Raw genomic sequence first — 27193 nt, 5'->3', positions numbered from 1 at the left:
GAATGAAAGTTTTAATTTTGATTGTATTTATGGAATACAATGCTGCGTGTAAACATCGTCAACTGAAAGTTAGTGTTTCATTTGTTTATGATTTATCCTTTACTTTAAAAAGTAGGATTTTAAACACCCTTCCATGTGAAGCATCTGCAGTCCAGCTCTGCCCCCTGCCTTCTGCTCATGGCTACCAAATCCCATGCCCTTTCTCAGTCCTCATTTCCCGTGGGCTGTCTCCTGCTCTGCAAATCACTTTGCTACCAAGAATCAGTTCAACCAATATGTGTTCCAGCCCTCACCACACGTTCTTAAGAGTCTCTGGTGTTTGTTTTCCCCTCTAGACTGTAAGTTCTTCAAAGGCAGGATTGAGATCCTTGGCACCTTTTTATGCCCTTGGTGCCTTCTGGTGAATTAACCATGTCTGGTGAATTAACCAGCTGAGTACAGCTGACATGGAGGATGTTTCCATAAAAAGCATAAAAGTCTAGCAAAGGCTGGGTGGGTGGGGGGAGGGGAGAGAGAGAGAGAGAGAAAGAGAAAGAGAGAGACTGAGACAGACAGAGGATAGAGAAAGGGAGGGAGGGAGGAAAGGAGGGAGACTGATTCAGATTGTGACTGGGGAACCAGTGAAAGCTGCATTAAAAAAGAATTTAAACTGGACCTTGGAGGATTTTTTTTTTTTTTTGAGACAGGGTCTTGCTGTGTCACCCAGGCAGGAATGCAGTGGCACAGTCTTGGCTCACTGAAGCCTTGACCTTGTGGGTTCAAATGTTCTCCCACCTCAGCATCCATGGTAGCTGGGATTACAGGTGCACACCACCATGCCTGGCTAATTTGTTGTGTTTTTGTAGAGATGGGGCTTTGCCATGTTGCCCAGGCTGGTCTTGAAAACTCCTGGGGTCAAGTGATCCCCCTGTCTCAGCCTCCCAAAGTGCTGGGATTACAGCCATGAGCCGCTGCCCCTGACAGAGGATATCTGAAAATGTAATTATTATGAAGTGGAGGAGAATATTCAAAGTCAAGTGGACACTGTGAGCACCTGTGCGGAGGCAAGAGCGGAAGTGCAGGCACTCCAGTGCTGTTAGAATGGGAGAGAGGATGAGAGGAGGGGGCGTAGGAGGAGGGAGGGGTGGGACACAGGTGGTATAGATAGAGATAAAGTTAGATGATACCATGAAATGCCAATCTTCCTAAAGCTTGGGTGACCACATTGTTTACTGTCCAAATACGACACTTTTGAGAATGTAGGGGCACCATTAATAATTATGCTGAAACAAAAGGTTAAACAGGGCCTATCTCAGGCAGACAGGGACAGATGGTACCTATGTAAAAACCTCTCCTTTGATCTGCAGCACATCCCAGCTTTTTCTTCTTTGATTTCTGTTGTATTTAGACCACATGATTTAGCTCTCAATAGTTTCCTAATTATGCTAACAGTGCTATGTTTTTTTTCCCAACTCGACTATTGGCTTTTTGAGGGCAGTAGGCTTCACGTGTTTGCATTCCCTGTGGTACCTAGCACAGTCTGGAGCCTTGCTAGGTACTTAGTTTCTGTCCATGCATCCATGAATGAGAACAATGACAGCAACCCAAACTCAAGGAAGCACAAACACCAGTGAGGAAAATCCATGGTGTATAGATGCTGTTACTTAAACTGTCCTTTTAGAACCTGGCTTTAGGACTGATCATGGTATAGTCACAGTCATACTATTGTAGCTGAATTATTGCCCTACTGTGTAAGAATGAGGGTCACACCTCCAACAGTCTCCTCCCAGAGACAATGGCACTCTGCAAAATGTTCAGTAAAATGACGCCATCAATACCTCTTCATCCAGACCCCCACGATGCCTCTAGCTGGAATATTCAGAGAGCAATCATAGGGAGTCAAATTTCTTTCCAAAAATTGCTTTGGGATTTTACTGACATTAGCTAGTAGAAATGAATTCCCTTGCTTAGTCATTGCTGACAAACATGAGGCAACTGGTGTTAAAAATTTCTAACTAGTTCCTTTGAAAGGTTGGTATTTCCACTGTTATTGGTGTGTAGTGAATTGCATTTTTAAATACTGTGCTAATGAAAGAAATTTATGTTGTTCTTAATGTTTCTTATAGTTTATCCTGAGTGTCAGACTAGATTATAGGATCTCATATATGCTGTCAATATATAAGAAGGAGTTTGGAGAGGACAATGACAATGCAGAGACATCTGCCAATGGATCTCCAGACACTTTACTACCATCAGGTATCTTTTTGTGACAATATTTATTCTTTGTATTTTGTTTTTCTGAGAACTTGAAAGTGCCTATCATATTTTAAAACATAATTATATTTTTTGTGCTTTTATTTTTTATTTTTTTTATTATACTTTAAGTTCTGGGATACATGTGCAGAACGTGCAGGTTTGTTACATAGGTATAGACGTGCCACGTTAGTTTGCTGCACCCATCAACCCGTCATCTACATTTGGTATTTCTCCTAATGCTGTCACTCTCCCTAGCCCCCCACCCACTGACAGGCCCTGGTGTGTGATGTTCCCCTCCCTGTGTCCATGTGTTCTTATTGTTGAACTCCCACTTATGAATGAGAACATGGAGTGTTTGGTTTTCTGTTCCTGTGTTAGTTTGCTGAGAATGATGGTTTCCAGCTTCCTCATATTTTTACGAGACAAAAATGTAGATATAATCTCCACTAACGACATCAAAGAACTGAGACAGATTGTTAAATAACTCTCCTAGAATGGTGTGGAGGGTGTTTGCTGTCGTTTGTTGCTAACTCCTATGAATGCCTTTTCCTTTGTAATCTTCAGGACTTGGACATACTGTTTATTGTGCCATTTTACAGAGGAGAAAACCAAGGTCAGAAAGGTTAAGTTACTTGCCAAAGGTCCTGAAAGTAGTGGCACAAGGATTCTCTCTGGAGTCTCTCCAGCTCCAGAGTCCAAATCTTTTCAGCGTCATGATGTTTTGGTGAAAATACAAGAGAAGTTTCTCTGCCTGGATCAAAGAGCAGTGTGAAATGTAGTTATCAGAAGGATAGGTGTTTTGAAGAGAAGCCATTGCCCGATCCAAGAATAAAGACATGGCATTCCCCAAAGACCTGAATGTGGTTGTTGGTGTGTGTGTGTGGATTTTTTTTTTTTAAATTTACTTTGTATGGTTATAAACTGGAACTATATTTCAATTTTCATATTTAAAAAGTGTAAAAATGAAGCTAATTTATCTCTGAGCATTGGAGCATAACAAAATAGCACAACTATGATTGTAAAAATTTTGTGACTATTGAAAGAACTTTAGAAAAACTAAGAAATATTAAATTACCATTTTGTTTGGACAGGTCAGGCCAAGTCATTATAGGCTGAAAAGTGTGTCTTATTGAAGATTTAGCCAGCTAATGGAATTCTTTTCCTGAGAATAGGATTTGTACACAGATGTGAATCTTCCTTCTAACAGCCACCACTGTGACATTAGGAACTCTCCCCTCTTCTTCGTCCATCAATCAGTTAGGAATGATTCAGTGCTTACAAGCATGTAGTTAAATGGATACTAGACCAACTGTCCTGCTGTCTGAATCATTAGTCCCATCAAAAGGCAGCATGCCTCTGCAGAAGGACTTGCGCTTGCCTAAGCAAGACTTCTCTTCTGGCACGTTTGCAATGGTGTTGTTTTTCTGCTTCTCAGAAGTGTAGAACCCCAAAGGGCTATTTCCAGGAATGATATGGCAGAACCAGAAAGTCTTGCTGGCGGTTGCATTGACAGTAGCATAAAAATTATTGACTCCCAGAGGCCTGGCTTCTGGAAACATGAGCTTTAAGTGTCAGTAAAGTACCAGAGGGAAAGTCTAGGGGCACCCCAGAAAACCCTTTCTCTCTACCTGATCTGTTTCCTTTTTTTGTACCAGTAAGGGATACCTTTCTGGGGAGAATTATTTTTCCATTTTTATATCTTATTGTGTTTCTTTTTATGCTTTGGAGATGAGAAATAAGTGGTGTATTTTATCATTTAAACATGTTACCTTGGCCAGGTATGGTGGCTCACACCTGTAATCCCAACACTTTGGGAGGCCGAGGGGGGCAGATTGGTTGAACCCAGGAGTTTGAGACCAGACTGGGCAACATGGTGAAACCCCGTCTCTACAAAAAAATACAAAAAAACTAGCCAGTAGTGGAGGCGCATGCCTTTGGTTCCAGCTACTCAGGAGGCTGAGGCAGGAGGATTGCTTGAGCCTGGAAGGTCGAGGCTGCAGTGAGTTGAAGTTGCGCCACTGCACCCCAGCCTGGGCAACAGAACGAGACCCTGTTTCAATAACAGACAAACACACAAAAAACCCCATGTTATCTTAGTAAAGTTATCTTCAAAATGTTAGTGGTGTGGGACAGTAAGGAATCATGATTGGTTCACATAGAAAAAAAAAATGCCCTTTCCCACAAGAAAAAGGGATGGAATTTTAGTAATAGTAAGCTTAGGTAAAAAGACCTTGGTGTTTGGAAATAACCATATAATAACAAGGCTAATTGTATGTATATTTTGATTCTTTAAAGAATTATCCTCCCATTTATCACTCATTTAAATTATATGTAAGTATGTGCATATGTATGTATATATGATCTATATATACACACACACTTCTCTAGATAAGAGGCACCTTTGTAACTGGTGCTTTCTGATCTTTTAGACATATTTTTGATTACAGCAATACACTAGTTTAAAACATAGTTTATGGTAAAAAATTACATTGATGTCTTAGTGGAACTATATTGTGATTTTTTTCAAACTATTAATTGACTTAAATTTTTTTAATTTTTAATTTTTGTGGGTACATAGTTGATGTATATATTTGTGGGGTATATGGAGTATTTTGATGCAGGTATACAATGTGTAATAATCATATCAGGATAAATGAGGTATTCATCACCTCAAGCATTTATCTTTTGTGTTACAAATAGTCCAATTGTAGTCATTTAGTTATTAAAAAATGTACAACAAATTATTATTGACTATAGTCACTCTGTATACTAGATCTTACTCATTCTGTCGTACTATATTTTTGTAACCATTAATCACCCCCACTCCGCCCAGCCCACTACCTTTCCCAGCCTCTGGTAACTATTATTCTACTGTCTATCGCCATGAGTTCAATTGTTTTAATTTTTAGCTTCCACAAATGAGTGAGAACATGAAAAGTTTGTCTTTCTGTGCCTGGCTAATTTCATTTAACATAATGACCTCCAGTTCCATCCATGTTGTTGCAGGTGACAGGATCTCATTCTTTTTTTTAATGGCTGAATAGTACTCCATTGTGTCTGTGTACCACACTTCTTTATCCATTTGTCTGTCGATGGACACTTAGGTTGATTCCAAATCTTAGCTATTGTAAATAGTGCCTCAATAAACATGGGAATGCAGATATCTCTTTGACATACAAACTTCCTTTCTTTTTCATACAAACTTCCTTTCTTTTTCATATACACCCTGAAGTAGAATTACTGGATCATATGGTAGCTCAATTTTTAGTGTTTTTTTTTTTTTGAGAAACCTCGAAACTGTTCTCCATAGCAGTTGTACTAATTTACATTTCCACCAACAGTGTAGGAGGGTTCCCTTGTCTCCAAGTTCTCACCAGCATTTATTATTGCCTTTTTGTTGGATAAAAGCCATTTTAACTGGGGTGAGATGATATCTCATTGTAGTTTTGATTTGCATTTCTCTGATGATCAGTGATGTTGAGCACCTTTTCATAAAGCTGTTTGCCATTTGTGTGTTTTCTTTTAAGAAATGTCTATTCAGATCTTTTGCCCATTTTAAAATCAGTTTATTAGTGTTAATTGACTTTTGGTAGAATAAAGAAATTAAGACAAAAATATTTTCACATCAATTGATATTAATATGACTATTATGGCTCCTAATTAAAATAGGATAAAGAAGAGATTTTACCATTTTTCTTTGCAGCTATTGTTCCTGATATAGATGAAATTGCAGCTCAGGCAGAAACTATGTTTGCGGGAAGGTATAGTAACATTTATATATCTTTATCTTACTTGTGAATAACATTTTACTTAGAATTCTGTTGATACTTTGATATTGTTCACTCTGTATCTATTTATTTTTAGACCCTCTATTGTTGCTAACATAATTTCTGCCAGAAATGAAGCTGCTAATTTACTCTAGAGGAGAAAGCATAGCTTTTCTTTAGGTCAGGTAAGAAAAAGGACAAGAGAGATGAGATCAGTGTATTGAACTTTCCTCTGAATTCTTTGCTTTTCTTTCCTCAAATAATGACAGCCCAAGAATGTCCTTTAACTCCCCTGGTATAAATATCACTGAGTCTTGTAAAACATTGCTTCCCTGAATCTTAGATATTTGAGGCAAGAAAGTAACTTCTTTAATGTTATCATTAACTTTATATGTGAGAAATAAAGCTATTTTCTGCCAATTGGAAATACCCATGATTAAATAAAACAAGACACCTTTGACATGACTAGCCTCCTTTGCCATCAGGAATCCTGCCATTTATTGTTTTAATATTGTTTCTTCTTCAGAAATGAAGTTAATAGTGATCAAAAAGAAAAATTAAAATGTTTAAGCTACAAATTATTAAGCTTCTGGTGTTCATTTTTATTACAGACTTGACATGAGACCCTAAAAACAGTCTGTACAGTAGTCTTTCCTTATCTGCTAGGGATACATTCCAAGACCCCCAGTGGATGCCTGAAACCACAGCTAGTACCAAACCCTGTATACACTGTGTTTTTTCCTATATATACATGCGTATGATAAAATTTAATATATAAATTAGGCATACTAAGAGATTAGCAATATAACTAATAATAAAACAATTATAACAATATGCCAGCATCACCACTCTTGCACTTTGGGGCCATTATTAAGTAAAATAAGGGTTACCTGAACAAGCTCTGTGACCCTGCAACAGTCACCTGATGACTGAGACGGCTACTAAGTGACTAATGATGGGGGAACATGTACAGCGTGGAGATGCTGGCAAAGGGATGATTCATGTCCCAAACGGGACAGGCAGGATGGCACAAAATTTAGAACTCGTGAATTATTTATTTCTGAAGTTTTCCATTTCATATTTTAGGACCATGGTTGACCATGGGCAACTGAAACCACAGAAAGTAAAAGCACAGATAGAGTTGGGGAGGGTAGTGGGGACGACTACACTAAGCATCTTATTGCAGTTTTTGTTGTTGTCATTGGAAAGACAAACAAGAATTAAGAATTAGGGGCACGAAAAGAGGATTTTTATCTCTAGTGAACATTTAGTTTAGTTTTTATATTATAGTACTAGTTTGTGGTGTTGTATTTTCCTATTGAAGAATTTCATTATTCCCTAGGAGAAATGAACCAGTATATGATTTCATCTTGAAATAGATGGACCTTTTGTTCCAGTGGAACCTCACCCAGAGTCCTCATACGCCACACCTGTGGCTACTCTGGTGATGGTTCACGCACATGTGCGCTGGCCTCCCCCACTCCTCCCCATCTGTCATGTGGGGGCGGGGGTGGTCTGTAGGGCCCCAGGGGAAATCAGTCATTGGTGTACATCCAGCCTAGCACAGCTCCTCCCATAAATGCTTTTGGATTGATGCAGATGCCCATCTTTTGTCTATGCTGAGGTGACCAACTCATCCCAGTTTGCCTAGCAACCCCTGAGTCTTGGATAAACCAGATGTTTGATCATCCCTGCTTTCATGGACAGACACAAGCTTTTCTTTATGATTGTTTCCTCATCAGTTACATGAGGAAAACAAAGAAAATGTTTTCCTGTTCACTTCCTAATTTGTTAAAACAAATGATATAGCTCTGAGAATACGTATACAGTTTAATACTGAAGTGTAGATGTTATATAAATAGGAGTCACTTTAGAAATATTTTTGGTTTTATAGAAAGGAAAAAAACCCAGTTCAACTTGACGATGAAGGAGGCAGAACGTTTTTACGGGTCCTCATTCATCTCATCATGCACGACTACCCGCCTTTGCTGTCTGGAGCCCTGCAGCTGTTGTTTAAGCACTTCAGCCAGAGGGCGGAGGTTTTACAGGCATTTAAGCAGGTAAGATTGAAGAGCCCTCAATGCATCCACAGCAAAAGCTCTGAAAGTGTTAATAACATCCAACCTGACTTCATGGCTGCAGAGGTAATGACACTGTGTGGCTTTTCCTGGAGACACTTTCTATTTTTAAATAGAGACATGGCCTTGTCTATGCCAGGATGTGATCTATTTAGAAGGTATTCCCCACAAGTGATTTTTTAGTTAATGTCTTTAAAACAAATGAAAGGCACCAAGATTTAGGAAGGCACTGGGAGATAATAATATGTTAGGAATTTTGTTACCACTGCTATTATTTTATCCTTAAATTTTACTGATGAATTTGGGTAGGAGCACCAATAGCCCTGAAATAATTATTTTATGATTGAAAACTGCATAAATCCAAAAAAAGGAACCGTTATGAATCTAATCTTTTTCTTTGTGGTCTTTGAATAAGACATCAATCTTGAGATTATTAATTAGTAATACGTAAGTGCTTACATATGTTTCACTATTTATTTAACATAATAGGGTATTGATCATTTAGGCAATTTTACAGGAATATGTTAAAAGAATATGAAATAAAAGGGTAGTTATACATCAAATATATATATGTATATGTCATATAATACATGTAAATTATAATAAAAACTTGTATGATGAGGTTTAGATTGTATCTATTGATATTTTCTCCCACTTGTTTTTGTTTCTGCCTCTTTTCAAACAGAGAGTCTCAGAAAAATTAACTTCAGCAGTGAAATTAAAGTTAGGGTATCTTTTAATCTTAGATCACTTTGAAAAGTTTTGCTAGGGCTCACTTAAAAAATTATAATATGTGAAAATACTGGTTAAGTGTTCACACTTCTAGGTAGGTTTTCATGATCAATATACATCTAAATATTCATAAATATTCTAGAAATAGTGAACTTCAACTAAGAGATTGAAATTCTTCTGTTTTAGGTGCAATTACTGGTGTCTAATCAAGACGTAGATAACTACAAGCAAATCAAGGCAGATCTAGACCAGCTTCGACTGACAGTAGAAAAGTCTGAGCTATGGGTTGAGAAGAGCAGCAACTATGAGAATGGAGAAATAGGGGAAAGTCAAGTGAAAGGTGGTGAAGAGCCAATTGAGGTTCGTTTCAAGATCTATTTTGAAATACTCCAAATGATATCTTTTAAGTCAGATATGTAACCACATGCTGTACAATCAAAATTGTTCATAAAGAAAAATTCTGTTCTGAGCAACAGAGCACAAAATTTTCATTTGCTAAGTTGTCAATTAACTCCATAAACTGGCACTTTGTTTAGCTCTTGTCAATTTCTACCACTTCTTACCTCATCTATCTAGTGTTTCACTCTTTGTCATTTCCACGGTGAATTCTATAATCCAGCAATCAGGAAAATAGGAAGGAGTGGAAGGAGAAAAAAGGAGTGGACTCTAAACTGAGACCTGTAGGGAGAGGTGAATTTTTGTGGACCTTTTTGCTGTGGCCATCTTTTTGCCAGCCAGTAATTCATTCCTATCATTATGCATATCCTTATATAATATATAAAAATATCTAAATGGAAGACCAATATGCTTTATTGCCAGTAGGAAAATACCAAAAATCTGAAGAGTGACTGTCATCTTCTGTTGTATTGGCTTTTTTAGTGTGTTAATTAGTTGCTGTTTTCACATTTCACTAAGTATATATGACCACTTAAAAAATGTTAAATACTGCTTTAGTAGTCATGCTTAGATAAAGCAGACTAGTACCAACATCATAATTGTTAATACAAAAAGTTTTGTAAATGCCTGTCTGGTGTTTTATATAGTTGGTTTTTAATCTGCAGGCATATAAACCATTTTGATGGGTTTACCTGCCTTAGCTTTTGTATTTGTTGGAGTACCCAAAATATTGTGAAGTGAAAAGTGAAAACAGAGCAAGAGATAATTAGAGTAATCAAAATGCTTCTGAAATGCTTTGGAAGTTTGGGACAAGTTACTGGAACGTGGGCTTCATTACACACTTATGTCTATTGGGATTTCCTTTGTGGCCCTCACAGACACAAGTAGATGCCCTTTATTTCCCTTTTGGCTTTTAAGTTCCACATGAGTTTATCTCATTGGCAGAAGTTGAATTGAATTTAGAACTTCAGCTACAGGGGAATTTGAGAAACCAGCTCTGTGATACAGAGGGACACTGAGGGGTGGGAATGCTTGCTGAATGCCAGGTAATAATGTGCATCATAGAAAGGACAATGCATAGGTTATTAGCATGGGTTTTGGAATCAGACACCCCAGAATTTGCCACTTGGTATATGCATGACTTGGAGCAACTTATTTTCATTCTCTAAGTTTTATTTTTATTGATTATCAAATGGACATCATCATGGTACTTAGCTCCTGGAATTGCTGTAAAGATTAAATGAGGAAACCCTATGCACGTGGTAAGTGTGTCAATTAATATGGCTTCAGTGGGAAAATATGAACAACATGAAAATATGTGCAATAAGATGATATATTACTCACCAACAAGTCAAGAAGTAAGACTCCAGCTTTAATTCCTTGCCTCAGTGTTGTCATTATGGATTGATCGGCTTAGTTTTGAAGCCAGTCTTTCTCCTGATGACATCATGGCAGTAGCATTCTAGATATCACATCCGTGCATGACAACATCGAGAAAGAGTTATCTATTTCTGGGTCTCCTGTTTAGGGGCAAGGAAACCTTTCCTAGACATCCCTCACCTTATTTCATGTCTCTTTGGCTAGAACAGGGCCAGATGTTAAAACTCTATACCAGTGGAGTACAGGATTAGTTTAGATTAAGTAAAAGATGTCCCTCAAGCTAGGATATACCACCCTGAGTTACATGGGAGAAGGATAGATGACCAAACAAAATTGGATTCTTCTAGCAGGGAAGAATAAGAAAGAATGTTGGTTAGCAACCAACAGTGTTTTTCAACATTAGCATTCAGTCAGTGTTTGTTGTAATTATTATTTGTTTTTATGTGTAACACACTGTGTTGTTTACCATGGTGGATATGGAATTATGAAATTTCAGAGTTACAAGATACTTGTAGGGATAATCACCTCCAGTTCCCTATATGATATATGTGTTCTCTATCTCTAAATATCTCACCTGAGTGACATTATTTCTTCAAACAAAGCAAACTTCTGTGGCTGGAAATTCAGTACCACCTGAGGTAGCATATTCTGTTGATATTAAGGTACAGCTTAAGAAATAGAGTATTGCCAGTGAGAAGTTGATGTGGTCCCTCCCTGTATAACAGAGGAAACCACTATCACGAATTTATTTTAAAAATTTCCTTGCTTAGTAGTTTTACCATGTGTCTGTATTTCTAAAACATAAGAAATATATGAGGAATATTTATTGAGCCTATTTTGTACATGTTTTCATTGTTCATCCCTGTTGATGTATAACTGCAAGTCATTCATTTTCTCTAATATATATTGCTACATTTATACACATGTTTATCCAGTTAGCTGTGGTTGGACATTTGGACTCTTCCTGGTTTTGGTGTTTTAAAAGAAAATTTGCTACTAAAAGCAGTGCTGCTGTGAAATTTGCTGCTAAAAACAGTGCTGCTGTGAAAGCTGTTGTATGTCACCTGGTGCACATATTTGGGAGATTTTTCGGGATATCTACGTAGGAGTAACACATGCAGTGTGTTCCCCTCTACCAGACAATGCCAGTTATTTTCCCTCCACTAGTGTACGAGCGTTCTCCTAGCTCCCCATCTTTATGATGGGTGTTTTTCTCACTTTCCCACTTTTGATGATTGAGTACACTTGATGTATTATCTCCATTGTGATTTTCATTTTGCTGAATTACTTACGAGGTTGAGATTTTTGTGTTTATTTGCCATTTTACTTCTTCTTCCGGTTTAGATAAAGCTAAATTCTATACAGGCAAATAGTTAAGTCCTACCAATTCATATGTACTTACTAATAAGGTTAAAAATATTCGTTCACTTCAAGTCAGGTAATACTGTAAGTTCAAACTTGAACATGATCTTTTATTTCTTTTTTTCTTGCTTTATTGTGTTCGTAGGATTTTCTAGTACAAGGTAAAATAGAAATGGTAATAACGGGCATCTGTGTCTTATTTCTGATTTTAAAGGGAATGGTTCTAATATTTCACTATTGAACATAATGTTTACTGTACATTCTTTTATGGATACCCTTTATGGAGGAGCACATTCTCTTCCTAGTTTACTTTTTAAAAACTACAACTGGTTATTGACTTTAATTAAATGTAATTTACACATCTATTAAGATTATATATTTTTTTATTTAATCTGCTGACCTAAATGACATAAATCTTAAATAGAGCTTCTACCATAGTAACTTTGCATTCTAGATTTAAAATATCTTGGTGATTTGTTTTTACATTGCTAGATTCTGTTTGCTAATACTTTATGTAGAATTTTACATCTGTGTTGCCAGTAAAATTAGCCTGTAATTTTGCCTGCCTGCCTGCCTGCTTGCCTGCTTTCCTTCCTTCCTTCCTTCCTTCCTTCATTCCTTTCTCTGTTCCTATCAAGCGGTAGTATTGAGGTTACACTAGTGCCATAAAATGAGCTATAGAATATTCCTTTTTCTTTGTGTAACATTAGAAGGATCTGTTCATAAATGTTTGATAAAACCTGTCTGCAAAACTGTCTGGACATGATATTTACATTGGGGGAAGATTTTGACTACTGATTCAATTTTTTAATGGTTATAAATTCATTCAAAATTTCCATTTTGAGTTAATTTGTTGTGCATTTTTATAGCCATATATTGAAATCTTCAAATTTATTGGCATAAATTTGTTCATATTCTTTTGCTGTCTTTTAAATTTCTGCTGTATTCATAGCTTTGTATCCATTTTTCATTCTTTATATGTTTTGCTATGGCTCTCTTCTTTTCTCTAGCTCTATCCAGCTCAGTCTTTCCAGAGTTTTATGTACAGTTTACCCTTGAACAGTGTTTGGGGGATGGTCAGGGGTGCTACCCTCCCGCACAGTTGAAAATTTGTTTATAACTTCTGACTCCCTCAAAACTTAAGTACTAGTAGCCTACTGTTGACCGGAAGCCTTACTGATAACACAGTCAATTAACATACATTTTATGTGTTATGTGAATTACATAGTGTATTTGTACAATAAAATAAGCTAGAGAAAAGAAAATGTTAAGAAAATCATAAGGAAGAGAAAATATATTTACTGTCTATTAACTGGAAATGGATCATCATAAAGGTCTTCATCCTCCTCATCTTCATGTTGAGTAGATTCAGGAGGAGGAGGAAGAGGGAGGGTTGGTCTTGCTGTCTCAAGAGGGGCAGAGGTAAAAGAAAATCTGTGTGTAAGTGGACCTGCACAGTTCAAATTCATGTCATTCAACATCACCGAATTTTACTCATCTCTTAAATATAGTCTGTTTTGGGGTTTGTTGAGATTCTGGATTTGTTTGCTATTTTATTATACTTATCCTACTATATCATTTTATGTTGACAGACTTTTTGATTTAAAAAAAATTGGTGGTATAATTTCCTTCAAAGGAGCTGCATTCCCTGAGTTTTGACAAATGATATTTTTATTATTTTTCAATATTAGATATTAAAAATTTTTCCATTGTGAGTTCTTTGTCTTAGAATTACTTGGAAGTGAGTTTTTAAATTTCCACATGCGGCCGGGCACAGCGGCTCACACCTGTAATCCCAGCATTTTGGGAGGCTGAGGTGGGTGGATCACAAGGTCAGGAGATTAAGACCATCCTGGCTAACACGGTGAAACCCCGTCTCTACTAAAAATACAAAAAATTAGCTGGGTGTGGTGGTGGGCGCCTGTAGTCCCAGCTACTCGGGAGGCTGAAGCAGGAGAATGGCGTGAACCCGGGAGGTGGAGCTTGCGGTGAGCCGAGATTGCGCCACTGCACTCCTGCCTGGGTGACAGAGCGAGACTCCGTCTCAAAAAAAAATAAAATAAAATAAAAATAAATAAATAAATAAATAGATAAATAAATTTCCACATGCATAGGCAAAATTTACCTTTTTTGTTAATTGAATTCTTAATTAACTTGTGACAAGATAATTTAGTTATTATGATATCATTTCTCCAAAATTCATTGAGGTTTGCTTTTTGACCTATTGTACATCCAGGTTTTGTAATTGTCCAATGTGGCTTGAGAAGAATGTGAATGGGTGTAGGATTCTTAATAGATGACTGGCAAATCAAGCTTATTAATTGTGTTTAAATAATATATTTAGTAATATTTTTATTTTCTTGACATATTAATAAGTGAGAGAGATTTGTTGACATTTCCCACTACAATGGTAGGTTTATCAATTTCCCCTTGCATTTCTATTAATTTTTACTCCATGTGTTTTGAGACTATGTCATTAGATGCCTGTAAATTTGAAATTATTATATTTTTACTGCAGAACAAAAAAGTTTATTAACTGTGAATTATTTCCCCTCACTTCTGATTATTTTATCCCATGTCTTCTGGCTTCCATTGCAGCTGTTGAGAAGTTTGTTCTGTTAAATAGTGGGGTTTTAACTTTGAAACTCCAATTAAGTTCATGTTAAACTTTATTAGTGAATATATTACTATATAGTACATATCTGTTCATTTCCTTTTTATATTTTCTCTACCTATGACTTTGTATGGCGTATGGATAATTTTTTTAGACTCATCTGAGTCTCTTTTCAAGTCTGTCTTCTTTGCAATTTTCTCTACCAATTTACTTTTAAACTTCAGCCACTATATATTTTCATACCTGAAATTTCATTTTATACCTGAAATTTCATTTTTTTCAAACCTGAAATTTGAGTTTTTTCAAATATATTTGGTCATTTTTGATCATGCCTTGTTGTTTTCTAATTTTTGTGATTCCCTATGGCTGTTTTATGGTCTGTATGTGGTAACTCGGAGATCCGACGTACTTGAGATTTTCTTGTTACTCTCACTCATGTTGTGTTTCATTATATTTTTGATCATCTTTGATTATGCGCTCATATCTTTTTTCAAATTGACTTCATTTTTAGAGCAGTTTTAGGTTTAGAGAACAATTACACAGAAAGCACAGAGTTCCCATATAGTCCCTCTTCTCCTCTCTCGTTCTCTCCGATTGTTAACATCTAGAATAAGTGTGGTACATTCATTATAATTCATAAGCCAACATTGACACAGTATTTTTAAACTAAAATCCATAATTTATTAAGGTTCATTCTTTGTGTTGTTTAGTTATGGGTTTTGACAAATGCATAATGTCATGTATCCACCATTGCAGTGTCAAACAGAATAGCTTCATTGCCCTAAAAATTCTCTGTGCTTCAGCTATTTGTCTCTCCCTCTGAACCCCTGAGTCCCTGGCAACCACTGATTTTTTTTCTCTGTAGTTTTGCCTTTTCCAGAATTTCATGTAATTGGAATTATGTAGTATGTAGCTTTTCCAGACTGGTTTCTTTTACTTAGCAGTATATGTTTAAGTTCTTCCATGTCCTTTTGCAGTTTAATGCCTCATTTTTTGTTATTGCTGAATAATAGTCCCTTGTATTGCTTATCCATTCACCTATTGAAGGACATCTTGGTTGCTTCCAAATTTTGGCAATTATGAATAAAGCTGCTATAAATATTTGGGTGCAGGTTTTGAGCTCGTATCTTTTGACCTTAGTCCTGGGGTTGACATAGGGTATATTTTCCTGCTTAGAGTATTGGTGATTGCCTTTTCCTGTTGGCCGAGGGTGCTGCTAACCTGAGACCACATTACTCCCATCCTATATACCTATTTTAAGGCAGGAGTTTTGGGTTTAGCTCCCCAAACTAGACACTTGCTCAGTTTCGTTAGTCTTTGGGTTGCAGATCTAGTATTGTCATTTGCCTTCAGGGAAACTTATCTTGTGCCCTTGTTGCTTGGAGCTCTCTGATCAGGTTTCAGGTTACATTTTTCCTTTAGAAGATGGAGGATGGGGTCTCTGGGAGTTGTCCTTTGTTTTCTATGGGCCCAGAAATGTACTTAAAATAGGTTTATATCTAAGATCTAGTTGTTTTGTAATAGGAGGGTTCTTTGCAGTTTTAAGTTGGCCATTCTTGCCAAAGTCTTTGGGATGTATTTACTTCAGGTGTTCAGTGATTTTTTGTTGTCATGAACCCACATTCTTTGGAACTTTGTATGTGGAATTCTTCTGAGGTCTATAGTTAAGGCCTCATTGAGATTTTATTTGCCTCTGTGAAGCACTTTGGGACACTACATTCTGTAACCATATTGAACATACCTTTTGGCTTGGGTCTTTTGGGACCCCTTTAGATTGGACATTCTGGTCCCCAGTCTTGAGTGAAAGTGAGCTTGTCTTTGTATATGGGAGCCTCAAGAGAATTTTTTCACCTCTTTTGCTTTTGATGAGTGCCAAGGCCAAGATAGGTGCCGTTTTGCTCTTCTGTGGGCCATGTCTTTCCCTGGTTTATCATTGTGGGTGTCACCCTTAGGTATTCCTGAGTCTATGCCAGGGTCTCTGATCAGACCTTCCATCTTGCATGGGATCTGGATTTTGTTTCCTTTTTGCCATGTGTGTGTGTGTGTCTGTGTATGATACAGCAAAACTCAGAATCCAGGTTATTAGGTATGGACTGATGCCCTCAGAGCCAACAGTGATTCTAGTGCTTGATTATTGCTCTGAAATTTTTATGTATTTTCAGGGTTTCTGGCCTTGCTACTATAAATAGATGTTTTAAATATTTTATCAATCACTTTTAGATGTTATACAGGAGGGATTTCTCTGCACTTTATCATTTTCTGTTTGATAATTCTTAACAAGAGACAACTCTTCTTTGTTTTGAGCCTGTGTATTTGTCTCAATAATATCTATTCAAACCTATGCTAGGTTTGGGGCAACGTGAATGGTCGCACTTAATGAACTGTCATGTTTCTCCAGAGTAAAATCTTTCTTTCAAATGCTGTGTAAAGTGTACATTTCAGTCCCGTTGCTTTCATCCTAACTTGCCTTTGTGCTCACTTGAATTTCTCCTTTCCGTTCTTAAAGTTTGATATCTGGACTCAAATCTCATATTCCACTTGCCCTCAACGAACGAACACACTTCATGGACACCCAAAAAACAGGGTGACAAAGTAGTTGATTAAATACTGAACTATGTAGTACAGAAAAAGGGGAGGCCAGCGTGGGCCTGATGACTGAAAGAAGGCCTCACTCTGGATTCTGTGCATAGGCCTATTCTGAAGGATTGGGAGGAGTTAGCTAATGTATTCAAGAATAATAAGAGAAGTAAAGTTCAAGAATAAGCGATTTGTATTTGCAATGACTGGCAATTGGGAGCCTGTGAAGATTCTTGGGTAGGGAGGTGAGCATACTATTTTGGAAAATTTAGTCTGACAGAATCCGGAATGCTTCAGAAGAACAAGAGGCTGGGTTGGGACACCCATTAAGAGGCCTGTTGTACGAATTCAGGTGTGAGCTTCTGAAAGCATGGACTAGTGAGGTAGCAGTAGAAATGTATGCAAATAGGTGGATTGGGAAGCTGGGAGAATGGTACCTATATAATGGATTAATATAAGGGGAACAAAAATGAGAAACTATGAAGTTACTAATTTATATACAGCCAAATAATCTGTATTATGCAATAACCCAGCAGCCAAAGATAGTGGCAATGTATTGTAAACAGGATGAAATATATTACGGTATCAATGGAAACAGCCAGTAGCAGGCAGCACACACAGTAGCAGGCCAATACGAACAATACTCCTTTGTTGTTTAGTAAATCTTACAAAGGCTGTAAACACAGCACCATCAGCATTGTTCTAAAACAGCTCATAATGGCCTAACTTTGTGCCTGCTTAGATATCAGAAGACCAGATAACTTTAATGTGATTCTTCATTTTGAGAATAAAAAATATCTCCAATAACATAAAAGTGTGAAGGGAAAAAAAGTTTTTTCCCTCAGTGGTAAATTTGGTATACTCTGTTGACAATAAATTTGAATTGATGGTCTGTCTACTAATACTAACAAATCTCAGTTTATAATCCAAAATTATACCATTGCCATACTTGATCTCTTATAAATAAGGATAAGGGGATGGATTTGGTTGTCTATTAAGCCCATTGCGTCCCTAGAGCCTAGGAGCTTTATTATCTATTGTATATAATAGTGTTTCCCTTTATTAAACTTATCGTCCCCAGCATTAAAAGACTGTACCATCATTTCTGAAAGCTTAAAGGCTAAAATATAACAAGTTGACAATATCAGTAGCATTAGGAGCAATTACTAATTCATCACTTTCAAATATGCATTGACTTCTAAATATAGGAAGGAGAGATTAACTCAGGAAACCGTATCTGAGTAGGTTAAGTCAGGATTACCCTTTACGTTCATCCACCACTTTATTTAGGGTTGAGAAGCAGGTCACGTGGGCATTGCAGTGCTTCAAAGGAAAGTTTCTTATGTTGTTTATTTTGATTGTTAATTTTTCTTACAGTGATTTTGTTTCTCTATTTGTGTATATACCTATATTTATCTCTATATCTATCTACTCACCTATATATGGTTGCTAGCTTCTTTTTCTTTACTTTTTTTTAGAGATGGGTCTTGCTGTGTCACCTAGCTGGAGTGCAGTGGCCCTTTTTAAAAATTTGACTTAGACTCTCACTGATGTAAATTCTCATGCTTAAACTATCTATCTAGTTTTTACTTCAAGGACTATATAGTTCATTTTCAGGTTATTTAATTGGTTCTTTTTCATGTCCATCTATTCTAGATTCATATCTGCCTGTTTTTACTTCATAATTATTTTTGTTCTTTTAATGGATGTGTGATGTAAGGAACAGAATTAACTAAAAAATGTCCCTAGGGGCTCACTCTGGATTGTCTGGACAACAAGGTGGCTGGGACTGTTTTTGCAGATGAGGAGTCCCTTTCTTCCAAGGGGCTGTGTACTGATTTTGGCTTCTCATAGGACCCGTGGCTTCTGCCCCTCAGCAGGGACAGTCCAATTTCTATGGGCCATGGGCTAGTGTTCAAAAGATTCCTGTAAACAACAGGCACTGCCTGGTGCCGGAACAGTTCGTGTGTCCCTTTATTGAGAAGGTTACGCTCCAGCTTGCCCCATAGGTAGTTACTGTGGTGTTGCGGGGAGTGGTTGCTTGGAGATCTAGACCCATACTATCCAGTAGGGCACCCAGCACTCCTGTGTGGGGAGATGGGAGGAGGGGGGACCTGTGCCTTCTCTTCTCTTGCTGTTGCTTGGCTTGTAGCCTATCCTTTCCCTGAAAAGGCTATCCTTCATTATCCATGCTGAGTGATGCTGTGACATCATCCTGAATACTATTGCATGGCACGTGGCAACCACAGAGGTACCCACTGGGCATAAGGGATGCTATTCCTCACTATCTCTATGATTATTTTAAACATACCTAGTTACAAAGCCTGTCAGAAAAGCTCTTGATTGTTTATATTTCACTGGACATGATATAATATTATTATTGAGTTTTGTGGTTGACATTTTTAGTATTAATGTTCCTCATAGGAGTTTGAATTATAGTTTGCAGATTTATCTTAATTATTATTATTAATTATATTACTTTATTAATTATGAATTAATTCCTTCCTTCCCTCCCTTCCCTCTCTTTCCTTTTCTTCACTGATTTTTCTCTAGTTCTCCCTAGGCACACCTTCCCTATCTGATGGTTTTTCTATTACCTCCACATCTCATTACTTTTTGAAAGCAAAAACTGTATTCCATTCTTTGCCTGCCGCTTCTGATCTTTTTTCCTTTGATGAAGCAAGCAAAGTTGCAAATCCCTCTAGAAGGATGTATATTAAGAGGGTTCTCCTTTTCCAAGTGTTGGTATGAGATTCTGTGCAGTGGGAAAATAGTTCTACATAAACTTGTTTCTTCAGCCAAACTTGTGATTGATTAGCTGACTTTTGACAGAATCTGGTAGAATGTCTAACCCTGATGGCCTGGGACAGAAGCAGTCCATGTGTTCTAGACAGAATCTTGCAGCTTGACCTGACCAATCAGGGACACGGTGGTAATTTCATGAAGCGCTTTTATTCATTAGTTTTGGACAGTGCTTTTCTGAATTTTCCTTTTATGGAATCTGTTTCTTTGTCTCCAGTTTCTATTTTTGCCTCAGACCTCATTGTATATTTATTTGTTTATATCATTATGCATATTCCCATTCTTATGTCTGAGCTAATTCCACTGAAGGTGATTGTGACAGGTGAGTTTCAGTTAATAAGCCCCTTCACATGACATACATGTGAAAAATAACTTTTGGTTTATAATAAAATGCTTGTTTTACACATTCTTATCCTATTTGGTTATAATATAAATTCTTAAATGTAACAATTATACTTCCAGAATGTGTTATTTGAATTACTTGGTTATTAGATCTTTTTTTATGAGAATTTTTTCCCTTCTCATTTTCTAACCACATTTAAATTGATACTGTTTGAGTATAAACTTAGTATTTCCCTTCATGCTATAAATAAGTTACTATCTTTTTTTTTTAAACTTTTCCATTTGTTCTTTTTTTTGTAGACAGGGTCTTGCTCTGTCATTCAGGCTGGATTGCAGTGGTGCGATCACAGCTCACTGCAGCCACCACTTCCTAGGCTCCAGTGATCCTCCCTTAGCTTCCTGAGTAGCTGGGACCATATGTGTGCACCACCACGCCTGGCTAATTTTTGTATTTTTTGTAGGGATGGGGTTTCACCATATGGCCCAGGCTGGTCTTGAACTCTTGAGCTCAAGCAACCCACCTGCTTTAGCCTCCCAAAGTGCTGGGATTACAGGTGTGAGCCCCTGCGCCTGTCCTCCACTTGTTCTTAATTCAATACAAGTTGTTAGTGAAGATTCTATGTTCCCATATGGTTTCTTTTTTTCAGCAAGTGGCTAACGAGGAAATAATAGTGACTGATTGATTCAAATCAGAGAATACATTTGTTTTTAGATCAGGCAACAACAATTCTGTAATGATTTCTTAGGGAACAAGTGACTGTAAAAGGCAGTGCCGATTCGTCCCTCTCACACATTTCGTACATACATCCCCCTTCTCACAACCATGTCTGTCTGGGTGAGCTATAATATTGTGACTAGGGAAGCTTCCTTCATACAATGTATCAGTATCAAAGTCAGTCTCTAAGGGTTCTATTATGTTGCTGTTTTCACTTCCTGTACAGTGCTTTATATGCCATTCTGTTGACCAAAAGGTTCCCCATGCTTCCTACATTTTATATAATACTGTTGAGTTTTTAGCCATCCCTGGAGTTACATCAGAAAATTTCTGGGACATATTGCTGTATGATAATAGGTTCCTGATGTGTTCTTTTTTTTTTAATTTAAAAGTAAACTTTAATGTCAAAAATGCAAACTTGGGGAGCACAGAAAGATCACACACAAGGCTGCCACTTCACGCACTTGGAGGGGTTGCACAGCGGTCGGGCAGAGGGGCCCCTCACTTCACAGACGGTGGGGTCGCCAGGCAGAGGCCCTTCTCTCTTCGCAGACAGTGGGGCGGCCAAGCAGAGGGGCTCCTCAATTCATAGACTGTGGGGCGGCCAGGCAGAGGCGCTCCTCTCTTCCCAGCGAGTGGGGCGGCCAAGCAGAGGGGCTCTTCACTTCACAGACAGTGGGGCTGCCGGGCAGAGGTGCTCCTCACTTCCCAGACGGTGGGGGGCCCGGGGAGAGGCACTCCTCACTAGGTTCCTGATGTGTTCTTATGAAAACAGTTACTAGTTACATTAAACATTTCCAGTTTTTCCTAATACCTGTCTAAGCAAAGATGCTGCACCCCAGTGGCACGAACTTTTTTTGTTAACTTATTTATCAGATGCAGATTATAAAGGAGATTTGGGTTTTGTACTAGAACATCAGGTTAAACGTTATCAAATACTAACTAAAATGACATCAAATGAGTCAGAAAAATGCCATTATTTTATTTTTTATTTATTTTTTTGAGACAGAGTCTGACTCTGTCGCCCAGGCTGGAGGGCAGTGGCACGATCTTGGCTCACTGCAAGCTCTGCCTCCCGGATTCACGCCATTCTCCTGCCTCAGCCTCCCGAGTAGCCGGGACTACAGGCGCCCGCCACCATGCCTGGCTAATTTTTTGTATTTTTAGTAGAGACGGGGTTTTACTGTGTTAGCCAGGATGGTCTCAATGTCCTGACCTCGTGATCCGCCTGCCTCGGCCTCCCAAAGTGCTGGGATTACAGGCATGAGCCACTGCGCCCGACCGCCATTACTTGATTTGTCTTGGGACGGAGCAAAAGGAAAAAAGGTTTGGGGTAAGGTTATGAATATGTATGTATCCTCTAGAAGGGTAGAGCTTTGCCCCTGACTTGAGGAAACATCTGGAAGGAAGTTATCTGCAAGTAATGCTGGTCACAGCCTCTTCTGCCCATTGTGGATTTTGAATCAAGCCTTCAAGCAGCCTTAGGTGCTTCCCAGGGAAGCAGAAACCGACAACCATGATACCAAGATCGTCCAAAGTAGCTTTCCAGCGAAGCAAGGTCATAGAAGTTGATCTAGGGTGATACCTTCCTAAATGACTAGTACATGATGTTATCATTAGGTGGGAGGGAGAAAAAAATACCTCCTTATCCCACAGAGGGTTATTCAGTTATCTGAAAGAGGCAATTTATTCTAAACAGCTTCAACTACATTATAATCTATCGTCTGATTGGCGAATCAAATATAAAAGACCGGTTATTAAAATTTTTTTTGCATGTTTTGAAGGGAGGTGAGGATAGAAGAAGAAAAGCATTTGGCACCTGAAGTTGCGGGGAGGGTGGCTGGTTTATGGTGTCACTGACTGGTTTAAAGAATGGTTACACCAGAGAAGGCTACCAGTACAGATGGTGAGCAGAAGGCCTTGTAGTCTTGCTGACTTGGCAACTTTGCTGAGGATGGACCTCCTTAAACTTCAGTGGGGCAGGGATAAATAGAAGGCATGCACCAAGCTATTTTAATCATGCAGCTGCAGATGTAGGCAGCTCTACATTGTAGGATTTGGAAAATTCTATTTTTAAAACCATGATTGCCCTTGGTTAAATTAAGGAGCTGGATTCCCATTAATCATTGCCAGTATTTATTTATTTATTGAGATGGGTCTCACTCTGTTGCCCAGGCTGGAGTGATTAGCACAATCATAGCTCACTACAGCCTCAAACTCTTGGCTCAAATGATCCTCCTGCCTCAGCTTCCTGAGTAGCTAGGGCTATAGGTGAGCCCACCATTCCCAACTAATAAATTTTTTTTTATTTTTTATAGAGACAGAGTCTTTCTATGTGGCCCAGGCTAACCTCAAACTCTTGGCCTCAAGCAGTCCTCCCACTTTGGCCTCCCAAGTATAGGGGTTATAGGCATGAGTCATCATACCTAGCCGTGCTAAAATTTAGTTTACCATATAGTTCATGTAATATTAGTTTCTTATATCATTTTTGCTATTGATATAAAAGTTTCCTTGCCTGATGCAAAAAAAAAAAAAAAAAGGGAGAAACTATCTTTAGAACCAATATTCACTCTTTGTGTCTCTGCCTAGAACCCTGATGCCACCCAATTTCTAGACTATTCTTGGTCTCTTGTTTTTGAACCTACTGTTTTATGTTATGGTATATACTATGCAATTAAAAATATAGCTACCGCTAAAATCACTGAACTAAGCTGTTTCCCATATTCTATTAGAGGGAATAAATTTAGGTTCTCCAGATGATAGGAAGCAGTTACAATAAAATGCGAGGACGTTTGGAGCATCGTATTTATTTTTCATCACTATTGTCAAAAGGATCATTTGGAGATGTGCTACAAGCCTGATACTGTTCTAAGTGTCACACTTTTTTTTTTTTTTTCTAGGCCCATTCAGTTCTGGGATGCTGCATAAGTCATACTTCTTCATTTTGCACTTTTCTAATATTTTGTCATTAGAATAAATTCAGGGTTTTGTAGATTAGGCCAGTGATGTAGGGCTAAAGTTTATAGAATGTAAAGCATTGTATAAGACATGAAGAATACAGCCAATTTCAGCTCTTTCAGAAGGAAAACTTTTGGAGCACCTTTATTTAGACCATTTTGGCATCAGAATTAGAAAACAAAACCTAACTGTAGTTATATAGTTTACATATTTCTTAAATTACCCTGATGACTGCTTTGGGATCATTCAGATATTCCATGGGTTTTTGCTCAATTTAATTAAACTGAATTATTTTCTGAAATTAAAAGGGGTTGTTTGTTGAATTTTCCAATGTTGCTGCCTTTTGTTGACTGCTAGCAATTTTAAATTAAAATCATTATTTTTCATAATTTCCACACATACAGAGTTTAGCATTGTCTATATCTTCACCTGGGCTGAACTAAAGAGCATAACTTTTTGTAATGTAGTACATTTTACCTAAGATTACTTTTCTTAAAACAAGACAATTGCTTTTTCTTCAGATTATTGCTTGAAAAACAGGCTTAAGGATATCTACCAAAGCTTCACCTGCCTTTTTAACAGCTTTCAAGTTGACATATATCAAAAATATCTCTTTTCTAATTAAGGAGCTTTGTCAATCTTTAGAGCTGGTAATGTCTTAATCCTGGTTTGTGGTACAAGTGTGTGTGTTTGTGTGTATATGTTTTAGTATTTCTTCTCTTACAGAAAAAAAATGAAACGGCCTTTAAAAAATCCAGCCTTCACCTTTGTCATCAGAAAAAGGAAATCTAATTATATTTCTAGCTTTTGCAGTTTCTACTTCTCATCAATTAATTATTTTTGCTATCAGATGGAAAATCTGTTTGCTTCATACTCTGACCTCTATCCTCTTTCCATCTAAATAGTTTTCATTCATCTTAGCCACTGGGTTGTGTTTTCACTTCTACATTGGCTTTACTTTTATATAGTTTAACACTTTCATATATATATATATATATATATATATATATATTTTTTTTTTTTTTTTTTTTTGAGACTGAGTCATGCTCTGTTGCCCAGGCTGCAGTGCAGTGGTGCGATCTCAGCTCACTGCCACCTCCGCCTCTCCGGTTCAAGCGATTCTCCTGCCTCAGCCTCCCAAGTAGCTGGGATTACAGGCACCCACCACCACACCCAGCTAATTTTTGTATTTTTAGTAGAGATGGGCCAGACTGGCCAGACTGGTCTCGAACTCCTGACCTTGTGATCCACACGCCTTGGCCTCCCAAAGTGCTGGGGTTACAGGTGTGAGCCACTGCGCCTGGCCTCTCTGATAATTTTTAAGATTCACTTCATGGTTAATGTCTTGCAGGTAATATGCTGCATTCTTTTCTCTCTTTTATTTACCTGGAGTGGTGGTTGGACTGCTTTCATTTCTGTCCAAATATTCATTATGATAGCTAGGCGATATAGCTCTGGAGTCTAACTTAGTAATGTTTTGAAGGCTTTCAGTGTTTGGATCTTTTACTTTTTGCATTTCCAACTCTAGTGAGTATGAGTGACAAGTGCTCAGCAAGGTAGAAGCTAAGAGATGAGAAAGTCATTAAAGGGTAGAAACTGCTGCTGTACAAGAAACAGGGATGAAGCGGGGAGACGAGGAAGAGGAGATGGAATTTTTGAATTCATGCATCAAAAATTTTGTTCTCTGAGACACAGTGGGGAAGATAGACAGGTTTGTGGATATCACTGGAAATTTTTGGATGGAAAAGAGAAAGTGTCCATGTCAAGGCATTTCTGTCTACACAGTAAAATGGGAGGAGGCGGTCACTTGTTAAAGTGAAGTTGAGACTGGGAGCCTCAGGACAATATTTGCCAGAAAAGAAGCAAAAGAAAAATATAAAGCTGAGTGAGGAGTGTGCTGGCTCAACGTGGGTTAATGCTCTGCTGCTTGAAGCCTTTCATCAGAACTGTTTGATTAGCAAGGAAAGTATTTTTTTTCTTTCTTGATGTTTATTAATTTTGTGATTTGTCCTGGAGCACAGTAGGAGGAACAACTTGGGGCAAATAAATCATATCAATTGGCCTCATGTATCTTTGTAACTTTTTCCTGAGCTTAAACTAGGGTCCCCTTTAACTGCAAGCGCCTAACGCCATCATTATAGTCAGGAGTTTAGGGTGCTTTGGACCCACATTGAACTTGACATTCCTCCCAAGTGCAATTTTGCATAGACTGTAAATGAGGGAGGCCATCAGACCCCACTCTGATTGCCCAGTCTTTGCAATGGACCCTGTCAGTTCTTGCCATTTTCCACATAACTAGTGTGCTTGTTCTTGCTGCAGTACCTTTGGCTAAGGTGACTTCTTCTTCACCTGGCAAGGCTTTTCCCTGCTCATTTAAACATCCTTTATGCCTAACTAGACAGTTTTCATCCTTCTAGACCTTGCCTTAAACTTGACCTCCTTCGTAAACTTGTCTAAAGCTGCAGCTGTTCTCTTTCTATCTCTCTCTTTCTGAATAGTGAATTCTGCCTAGTTCAAATCTTTGTTGATATATTTCTCCCTGTTTTCTTAGGTAGACTGTAATTTTCTTGTGAGAAGGACCATATCTTTTATGTATCTGTTTTAGATCCGTTCACCATAGTCTAGTGCCAGGTGTGCATGACATCTTCATAAATGTTCGGAATGGAATTGTTTGTCACTGGTGTTTGATTTTCATAAGGTGACGCCAGTAGTTGATGTTTCAAATATGTCCACTCCCCATATTTGCGATACTACAGATAATAGTTATTATAATTTAGTATTTTTGGTGTTTCAGGTTTTCTTAATAAGCTTTATTAATTTGGTAATTTAAACATTTTATTTTAATTTGCTTTTTATTTTTCTCTCTTCATTTTCATGGTTCTGTATGTTGGCCCAGAGTCGTGACTCTTAAGGATGCCATGGTAACCTGTCAGAGAATTGTTGTGTTAAGTTGTTCTTTGCTCCCTTCTCTGAGATGTGCTCAGCTGTGATGATCTGCTCCATCACTCTTTTTTTCTTGCAGTTCATTCCTAGTGATTAAATTATATATTTTATGCCCTGTATTTTCACTATTTCTTCTCATATAGGCAATATAAAGCCACAGCATGTCTGAGATATATATGTCTCATATGGATATGCACTAATAATATGTATGAAAACTTTACAATTTAATTCATATAATTATAGGTCATTTCAGTTAACTTGTCGTTGAGTTCTCACTGGGTAGCAGTAATTT

The 27193-nt window shown here is 37.8% G+C and overlaps 1 protein-coding gene across 5 annotated transcripts in view; it reads left to right on the top strand.

The window, feature by feature from the left end:
* ITPR2 (inositol 1,4,5-trisphosphate receptor type 2) overlaps positions 1-27193 on the top strand; it is a 519932-nt gene that overhangs the window by 216987 nt on the left and 275752 nt on the right. For all 5 annotated transcript variants that reach the window (XM_024256738.3, XM_054527007.2, XM_054527008.2 and 2 more), the window contains 4 exons: positions 2106-2235; positions 5939-5996; positions 7897-8062; positions 8999-9172. In XM_024256738.3, coding sequence (XP_024112506.2) covers positions 2106-2235; positions 5939-5996; positions 7897-8062; positions 8999-9172 — 528 coding nt within the window. The remainder of the gene's footprint in view (positions 1-2105; positions 2236-5938; positions 5997-7896; positions 8063-8998; positions 9173-27193) is intronic.

The sequence above is a fragment of the Pongo abelii genome, chromosome 10 (assembly GCF_028885655.2).
Source record: "Pongo abelii isolate AG06213 chromosome 10, NHGRI_mPonAbe1-v2.0_pri, whole genome shotgun sequence".
In the NCBI taxonomy this organism is placed as follows: domain Eukaryota; kingdom Metazoa; phylum Chordata; class Mammalia; order Primates; family Hominidae; genus Pongo; species Pongo abelii.
The sequence above is the reverse complement of the archived record's forward strand: the minus strand, read 5'-3'. Positions and strand labels throughout refer to the sequence as shown.